General features: G+C 44.4%; 1 protein-coding gene across 4 annotated transcripts in view; it reads left to right on the plus strand.

The window, feature by feature from the left end:
- The window catches only part of LOC133535433 (plexin-A1-like), a 508,851-nt gene that overhangs the window by 249,265 nt on the left and 249,586 nt on the right, over positions 1-10,000 (plus strand). For all 4 annotated transcript variants that reach the window (XM_061875266.1, XM_061875268.1, XM_061875267.1 and 1 more), the window contains exon 4: positions 1-118. This exon is cut by the window's left edge and continues 23 nt beyond it. In XM_061875266.1, coding sequence (XP_061731250.1) covers positions 1-118 — 118 coding nt within the window. The remainder of the gene's footprint in view (positions 119-10,000) is intronic.

Raw genomic sequence — 10,000 nt, forward strand, 5'->3', positions numbered from 1 at the left:
GAACCGTCCAGCAGTGCTCTATGAGAAGGTGACCTTGAGTGAAGGGGGGAGTCCATTGCTGAGGGACATGCTTTTCAGCCCAGACCAGCAGAACCTCTACACAATGACTGACAGACAGGTGAGGTATTTGTTCTGTTGTGTTCATGTTGTGTTACCAATGTTCCCCCCAGAAAATGTGTTATTTAAGGTGGTGTTTCTCCTGCGGACAGACCGGTGAAGGGGGTGGGTGGGTGTAAGGATCGGTGTAACTCGACCTGTCGCCTTCAGGTCTCCACCTCGTCGCTGCCACCAAATTGCCTAGAGGGCAATAAACTACAGGTTATGGTGAAGTAGGCCGGCTTCGTCGCGTGAAGAAGCCTAAAAATTTTGGTTCTGTTTTCAGCTCCATTTGCTGATTGGCAATATACGATATATATCTCGATATTTATTCCATAAAGTAAAAACATAACAGTCCTAGTTTCCTGAGATACTAAGTATGTTATTATTATGCTCAACTCATCATGCTTAATTTTTTACAGCATTTGGGAGGCCTGTAGTTGATTTTTATTGTGTAAATGTTATATTTTTATCAACATGTGACAGCAGGGACCCTGCCATTCAAAACTAGGCTGCTACATTACTAATGATTAATGTAAACATAGCTGAAAAAATAGTACAATAGCAATAGGAGAGACTTTTCATCCCTGAACACCATGGAGTTCATGTAGGCTTGATGATACGCTTACATTATATTAACTATCAGAGACAGAAACTATTAATTTACATAATGTTGTTTTTTGCTGCTTCAACATAGCTCAATCAACACAGAAAAAAGGTAGAGTGAAATAACAGACAGACAGAGCTTTGCTGTCCGTAAAACACACACAGCAAAATGAGCTAATGTTACGCTAAAAGCTAATTAGCCTTCACTTCAAGGACTGCGAGCGAGCTGAGCTGCCGTTTATGTTTCTAGAACGTCAACGGGCTCATAGTGATGTTACTAGTAGTTGACTGGGAGGTGTTTTATTATAATTTGGGGAGAGTCCGCTGCATTATGCTCACCTGCTTAACACCTATCTGCTCATCATGACGCTGGAGCACTGACTCCATGCGCTCTGAGTACTCACTGCTGATTGGTTACACGCGGAGCGGTAACAGCCAATCAGATGGTAGTGTGGGTGGGACAATGCTGGGTGCTGCAGAGAGTACTAACAGAGACAGAGGCAGAACGAAGCGGTCTTTTGTTAAGACTCTTGCTTAGGCGGCGGCTCTTTCTTGTTACGGCAGCCGCCTTAACTACAAAGCGCCGCGGGACACCCTAGTTACGGTGCGGATGTTCTTCTGAAATGTGTTTGTCATTCTTGTTTGGTGTGGGTTCACAGTGTGGCACATATTTGTAACTGTGTTAAAGTTGTTTATACGGCCTCCCTCAGTGTGACCTGTATGGCTGTTGACCAAGTATGCATTGCATCCATTTGTGTGTGTGTGTGTGTGTGTGTGTGTGTGTGTGTGTGTGTGTGTGTGTGTGTGTGTGTGTGTGTGTGTGTGTATGTGTATGTGTGTGTGAAAAGCCGTAGATATTATGTGATTGGGCCGGCACGCAAAGGCAGTGTATTGGCGCTCTGTGCTTCTCCCTTCGTCCGTGTACCACTCCGTATAGCGGCGTTTCAAAAAGTCATGAATTTTGAAACCGATACTGATAATTTCCGATATCACATTTTAAAGCATTTATCGGTCGATTTTATCGGCAGTCCGGTATTATCGGACATTTATAGTTTAGATGTATGCTTTAGTCAGAGGTGGGTAGTAACGCGCTACGTTTACTCCGTTACATCTACTTGAGTAACTTTTGGGATGAATTGTACTTCTAAGAGTAGTTTTAATGCAACATACTTTTACTTTTACTTGAGTATATTTATAGAGAAGAAACACTACTTTTACTCCGCTCCATTTATCTACATTCAGCTCGCTACTCGCTACTGATTTTTATCGGATCCGTTAATGCACGATTTGTTTGTTTTGGTTTGTCAGACAGACCTTCAAAGTAGGATCTAACACATGCCTGCGTTTCACCAATCACTGGTGACGTTTGACTCCGTTTCACAAATCAAATGCAGTCACTGGTGACGTTTGACTCCGTTTCACCAATCAAATGCAGTCACTGGTGACGCTTGACTCCGTTTCACCAATCAAATGCAGTCACTGGTGACGCTTGACTCCGTTTCACCAATGCAATGCAGTCAGTGGTAACGTTTGACTCTGTTTCACAGATCAAATGCAGTCACTGGTGACGTTTGACTCCGTTTCACCAATCAAATGCAGTCACTGGTGACGTTTGACTCCGTTTCACAAATCAAATGCAGTCACTGGTGACGTTTGACTCCGTTTCACCAATCAAATGCAGTCACTGGTGACGTTTGACTCCATTTCACCAATCCAATGCAGTCACTGGTGACGTTTGACTCCGTTTCACCAATCAAATGCAGTCACTGTTGACGTTTGACTCCATTTCACCAATCCAATGCAGTCACTGGTGACGTTTGACTCCGTTTCACCAATCAAATGCACTGGTGACGTTTGACTCCGTTTCACCAATCAAATGCAGTCACTGGTGACATTTGACTCCGTTTCACCAATCAAATGCAGTCACTAGTGACGTTTAACTAAGTTTCACAAATATAATGCAGTCACTGGTGACGTTTGACTCAGTTTCACCAATCAAATGCAGTCACTGGTGACGCTTGACTCCGTTTCACAGATCAAATGCAGTCACTTGTGACGTTTGACTCCGTTTCACCAATCAAATGCAGTCACTGGTGACGTTTGACTCCGTTTCACCAATCAAATGCAGTCACTGGTGTTGCCTGACTCCGTTTCACCAATCAAATGCAGTCACTGGTGACGCTTGACTCCGTTTCACCAATCTAATGCAGTCACTGGTGACGCTTGACTCCGTTTCACCAATCTAATGCAGTCACTGGTGACGCTTGACTCCGTTTCACCAATCAAATGCAGTCACTGGTGACGCTTGACTCCGTTTCACCAATCAAATGCAGTCACTGGTGACGTTTGACTCCGTTTCACCAATCAAATGCAGTCACTAGTGTTGCCTGACTCCGTTTCACCAATCAAATGCAGTCACTGGTGACGCTTGACTCCGTTTCACCAATCTAATGCAGTCACTGGTGATGTTTGACTCCGTTTCACCAATCCAATGCAGTCACTGGTGACGCCTGACTCCGTTTCACCAATCAAATGCAGTCACTGGTGACGTTTGACTCCGTTTCACCAATCAAATGCAGTCACTGTTGACGTTTGACTCCGTTTCACCAATCCAATGCAGTCACTGGTGACGTTTGACCCCGTTTCACCAATCCAATGCAGTCACTGGTGACGTTTGACTCCGTTTCACAGATTAAATGCAGTCACTGGTGACGCTTGACTCCGTTTCACCAATCAAATGCAGTCACTGGTGACGCTTGACTCCGTTTCACCAATCAAATGCAGACACTGGTGACGTTTGACTCAGTTTCACAAATCAAATGCAGTCACTGGTGACGTTCGACTCCGTTTCACCAATCAAATGCAGTCACTGGTGTTGCCTGACTCCGTTACACCAATCAAATGCAGTCACTGGTGACGCTTGACTCCGTTTCACCAATCAAATGCAGTCACTGGTGACGCTTGACTCCGTTTCACCAATCAAATGCAGTCACTCATGACGCTTGACTCCGTTTCACCAATCAAATGCAGTCACTGGTGACGTTTGACTCCGTTTCACAAATCAAATGCAGTCACTGGTGACGTTTGACTCCGTTTCACCAATCAAATGCAGTCACTGGTGTTGCCTGACTCCGTTTCACCAATCAAATGCAGTCACTGGTGACGCTTGACTCCGTTTCACCAATATAATGCAGTCACTGGTGACGTTTGACTCCGTTTCACCAATCCAATGCAGTCACTGGTGACGCCTGACTCCGTTTCACCAATCAAATGCAGTCACTGGTGACGTTTGACTCAGTTTCACCAATCAAATGCAGTCTCTGGTGACATTTGACTCCGTTTCACCAATCAAATGCAGTCACTGGTGACGTTTGACTCCGTTTCACAAATCAAATGCAGTCACTGTTGACGTTTGACTCCGTTTCACCAATCCAATGCAGTCACTGGTGACTTTTGACTCCGTTTCACCAATCCAATGCAGTCACTGGTGACGTTTGACTCCGTTTCACAGATCAAATGCAGTCACTGGTGACGCTTGACTCCGTTTCACCAATCAAATGCAGTCACTGGTGACGCTTGACTCCGTTTCACCAATCAAATGCAGTCACTGGTGACGCTTGACTCCGTTTCACCAATCAAATGCAGTCACTGGTGACGTTTGACTCCGTTTCACAAATCAAATGCAGTCACTGGTGACGTTCGACTCCGTTTCACCAATCAAATGCAGTCACTGGTGTTGCCTGACTCCGTTTCACCAATCAAATGCAGTCACTGGTGACGCTTGACTCCGTTTCACCAATCAAATGCAGTCACTGGTGACGCTTGACTCCGTTTCACCAATCAAATGCAGTCACTGGTGACGCTTGACTCCGTTTCATCAATCAAATGCAGTCACTGGTGACGCTTGACTCCGTTTCACCAATCAAATGGAGTCACTGGTGACGTTTGACTCCGTTTCACCAATCAAATGCAGTCACTGGTGACGTTTGACTCCGTTTCACCAATCAAATGCAGTCACTGGTGTTGCCTGACTCCGTTTCACCAATCAAATGCAGTCATTGGTGACGCTTGACTCAGTTTCACCAATCCAATGCAGTCACTGGTGACGCCTGACTCCGTTTCACCAATCAAATGCAGTCACTGGTGACGTTTGACTCAGTTTCACCAATCAAATGCAGTCTCTGGTGACATTTGACTCCGTTTCACCAATCAAATGCAGTCACTGGTGACGTTTGACTCCGTTTCACAAATCAAATGCAGTCACTGTTGACGTTTGACTCCGTTTCACCAATCCAATGCAGTCACTGGTGACTTTTGACTCCGTTTCACCAATCCAATGCAGTCACTGGTGACGTTTGACTCCGTTTCACAGATCAAATGCAGTCACTGGTGACGCTTGACTCCGTTTCACCAATCAAATGCAGTCACTGGTGACGCTTGACTCCGTTTCACCAATCAAATGCAGTCACTGGTGACGCTTGACTCCGTTTCACCAATCAAATGCAGTCACTGGTGACGTTTGACTCCGTTTCACAAATCAAATGCAGTCACTGGTGACGTTCGACTCCGTTTCACCAATCAAATGCAGTCACTGGTGTTGCCTGACTCCGTTTCACCAATCAAATGCAGTCACTGGTGACGCTTGACTCCGTTTCACCAATCAAATGCAGTCACTGGTGACGCTTGACTCCGTTTCATCAATCAAATGCAGTCACTGGTGACGCTTGACTCCGTTTCACCAATCAAATGGAGTCACTGGTGACGTTTGACTCCGTTTCACCAATCAAATGCAGTCACTGGTGACGTTTGACTCCGTTTCACCAATCAAATGCAGTCACTGGTGTTGCCTGACTCTGTTTCACCAATCAAATGCAGTCATTGGTGACGCTTGACTCCGTTTCACCAATCTAATGCAGTCACTGGTGACGTTTGACTCTGTTTCACCAATCCAATGCAGTCACTGGTGACGCCTGACTCCGTTTCACCAATCAAATGCAGTCACTGGTAACGTTTGACTCAGTTTCACCAATCAAATGCAGTCACTGGTGACATTTGTCTCTGTTTCACCAATCAAATGCAGTCACTGGTGACGTTTGACTCCGTTTCACAAATCAAATGCAGTCACTGTTGACGTTTGACTCCGTTTCACCAATCCAATGCAGTCACTGGTGACGTTTGACTCCGTTTCACAGATCAAATGCAGTCACTGGTGATGTTTGACTCCGTTTCACCAATCAAATGCAGTCACTGGTGACGTTTGACTCTGTTTCACCAATCAAATGCAGTCACTGGTGACGCTTGACTCCGTTTCACCAATCAAATGCAGTCACTGGTGACGTTTGACTCCGTTTCACCAATCAAACAGAGCCAGGCGGTCACATGATTAACTGCACATTTTTTTTAAATAAACCTTTATTTATGAATGTCAACATGTACAAACAGTTGAAAATAATAATCAAAGTAAGTACAAAATTGTACAAAGCAGTATAAAAACCGTACAAAACAGCGCCAGGGGGTTGTAAATTCAAAGTAATTTAAATAGAATGCAAAATATATATAAATATAAAATAAACAAAGTGCAAAGCCATAGGCTAACTCAATCTCAGTAAATAACTTAAATTTGCTTATTAGAGGTAGAGTGTTTTAATGTAGGGTTTTAAATCTTTTTTAAAGGCACAAAAAACAGGTCGGGTATTGAGAAACTTACATTTATAAATATAAAACTTAGCCAATAGTATAATGAGGTTGCAAAGGTAAAATTCATTTTCAATTTTTTTTTATACAGTGTAAAACCAAATATATATTATTTAATATATATTATTGTTTTAGTTGCTTAAGAGATATTCCTGGCTCTGAATTTTTCATTGCTATTTTTATGTTTTTGTGCATTACTTGTTGCCGTTAAACGAACAGGTTACTCATCAGTTACTCAGTACTTGAGTAGTTTTTTCACAACATACTTTTTACTTTTACTCAAGTAAATATTTGGGTGACTGCTTCTTACTTTTACTTGAGTAATACATATTTAAAGGCCTACTGAAAGCCACTACTGCCGACCACACAGTCTGATACTAAAATGCAATTTTAAATTTCGCGCAAAGTATCCTGTTGAAAACGTCGGTATGATGACGTGTGCGCGTGACGTCTCGGGTTGTAGCGGACATTTTTTTCCAGCCCGATACAAGCTATAAGTAGTCTGCTTTAATCGCATAATTCCACAGTTTTCTGGACATCTGTGTTGCTGAATCTTTTGCAATTTGTTCAATTAATAATGGAGACGTCAAAGAAGAAAGCTGTACGTGGGAAGCGGTGTATCGCAGCTGCCTTTAGCAACACAAACACAGCCGGTGTCCCCTTGTTTACATTCCCGAAGATGAAGCATTACTATGGAACAGAGTAGCCAAGCGAACATGGTTCCCGACCACATGTCAACCGGCAGGTTTCGGTGAGAAAATTGTGGTAACAAGTCGGTTCTTACCGTAGACATGAGCGGAGCTTGCGGACTCTCTTGCCTCTTCCCACCAGAGACTGGCGGTCACCACACCCCTGGCCACACCCCTCCAACTTTCAGCTACCATATAATCTCACAGAAACACCAGTAACACAATAAGCAGATAAGGGATAGTGCAGAATTATCCTAGTAAATGTGTCTGAGTCGCTCCCACTCTATAGTCTTTTTTTTTTCTAGTCCTTCACTCTCACTTTCCTCATCCACGAATCTTTCACCCTCGCTTAAATTAATGGGGAAATCGTCTTTTTCTCGGTCCGAATCGCTCTGGCTGCTAGTGGCCATGATTGTAAACAACGTTCAGGTGTGAGGAGCTCCACAACCCGTGACGTCACGCGCAAATCGTCGGTTTTTACCGTAGACATGAGCGGAGCTTGCGGACTCTCTTGCCTCTTCCCACCAGAGACTGGCGGTCACCACACCCATGGCCACACCCATCCAACTTTCAGCTACCATATAATCTCACTGAAACACCAGTAACACAATAAGCAGATAAGGGATATTCCAGAATTATCCTAGTAATTGTGTCTGAGTCGCTCCCACTCTATAGTCTTTTTTTTCTTTCTAGTCCTTCACTCTCACTTTCCTCATCCACAAATCTTTCATCCTCGCTTAAATTAATGGGGAAATCGTCTTTTTCTCGGTCCGAATCGCTCTGGCTGCTGGTGGCCATGATTGTAAACAACGTTCAGGTGTGAGGAGCTCCACAACCCGTGACGTCACGCGCAAATCATCGGTTTTTACCGTAGACATGAGCGGAGCTTGCGGACTCTCTTGCCTCTTCCCACCAGAGACTGGCGGTCACCACACCCATGGCCACACCCATCCAACTTTCAGCTACCATATAATCTCACTGAAACACCAGTAACACAATAAGCAGATAAGGGATATTCCAGAATTATCCTAGTAAATGTGTCTGAGTCGCTCCCACTCTATAGTCTTTTTTTTTTTCTAGTCCTTCACTCTCACTTTCCTCATCCACAAATCTTTCATCCTCGCTTAAATTAATGGGGAAATCGTCTTTTTCTCGGTCCGAATCGCTCTGGCTGCTGGTGGCCATGATTGTAAACAACGTTCAGGTGTGAGGAGCTCCACAACCCGTGACGTCACGCGCAAATCGTCGGTTTTTACCGTAGACATGAGCGGAGCTTGCGGACTCTCTTGCCTCTTCCCACCAGAGACTGGCGGTCACCACACCCATGGCCACACCCATCCAACTTTCAGCTACCATATAATCTCACTGAAACACTAGTTACACAATAAGCAGATAAGGGATATTCCAGAATTATCCTAGTAAATGTGTCTGAGTCGCTCCCACTCTATAGTCTTTTTTTTTCTTCTAGTCCTTCACTCTCACTTTCCTCATCCACAAATCTTTCATCCTCGCTTAAATTAATGGGGAAATTGTCTTTTTCTCGGTCCGAATCGCTCTGGCTGCTGGTGGCCATGATTGTAAACAATGTTCAGATGTGAGGAGCTCCACAACCCGTGACGTCACGCGCACATCGTCAGCTGCTTTTTTATCAGCGACCAAAAGTTGCAAATTTGATCGTCGATGTTCTCTACTAAATCCTTTCAGCAAAAATATGGCAATATGGCGAAATGATCAAGTATGACACATAGAATGGACCTGCTATCCCCGTTTAAATAAGAAAATCTTATTTCAGTAGGCTTTTAATGTAACAGTGCTCTTACTTGAGTACAATTTCTGGCTACTCTACCCAGCTCTAAAGTCACATTTAAAACATTATTTCTGCTATGTCTGCAAATGAAACCCTCTCCAAAAAAAACAACAACAACAAAAAAACACGACATTTTCTCTACCGCGTGAGCGTTATTAAACATCGCCCTATTAAACGTCAGCTGGAAGCCAGACTTCTCATATATTCACCTCCCCATGTCTGTGCGCTAATAATGAAGCCACAGTGTGTGTGTGTGTGTGTGTGTGTGTGTGTGTGTGTGTGTGTGTGTGTGTGTGTGTGTGTGTGTGTGTGTGTGTGTGTGTGTGTGTGCGCCACGCTCATTACCAGCCCACCGCTGGTCAGGTCCGTGTCTCCTCTTGACGGCGGCAAAGATGAGGCGTGTCACTGCGCTGTCGCTCCCCAGGCCCAGCTGCTCCCCTCATTTTTTTCCCCCCTCATTAGTGAAGGAAGCCTGCATGATGCAAAAAAAAAAAAAAAAAAAAGATGGCCATTCGGAATAGACGCAAGGTGTGATTAAAACGGAGTGAGATGTGTGTCGGAGAGCAAGACCTAAGCCCGGCTATTAAACACAATCCTATTTCTTGGTTAAAGAGCGGTGGGCGAGGGGTTTGAGAATAATTGACGTGGTCGTTTGTGGTGGAAAAAGTTTTTGTGGACTACAAAGTTGGACAAGTTGTGTATATAGTTGGGGAACTTTTGGGCAATTGTGGGTACTAAAGGTATGCCGGATCACATCCAGACTAAACCAAGTACTCGGGGCGGTATAGCTCGGTTGGTAGAGTGGCCGTGTCAGCAACTTGAGGGTCGCAGGCTCGATTCCCGCTTCCGCCATCCTAGTCACTGCCGTTGTGCCCTTGGGCAAGACACTTTACCCACCTGCTCCCGGTGCCACCCACACTGGTTTAAATGTAACTTAGATATTGGGTTTCACTATGTAAAGTGCTTTGAGTCATTAGAGAAAAGCGCTATATAAAATATAATTCACAATTCACTAGTTACTACCGTTGTGTCCTTGGGCAAGACACTTTACCCACCTGCTCCTGGTGCCACCCACACTGGTTTAAATGTAACTTAGATATTGGGTTTC

Source organism: Nerophis ophidion, linkage group LG16 (genome assembly GCF_033978795.1).
Source record: "Nerophis ophidion isolate RoL-2023_Sa linkage group LG16, RoL_Noph_v1.0, whole genome shotgun sequence".
NCBI lineage: Eukaryota > Metazoa > Chordata > Actinopteri > Syngnathiformes > Syngnathidae > Nerophis > Nerophis ophidion.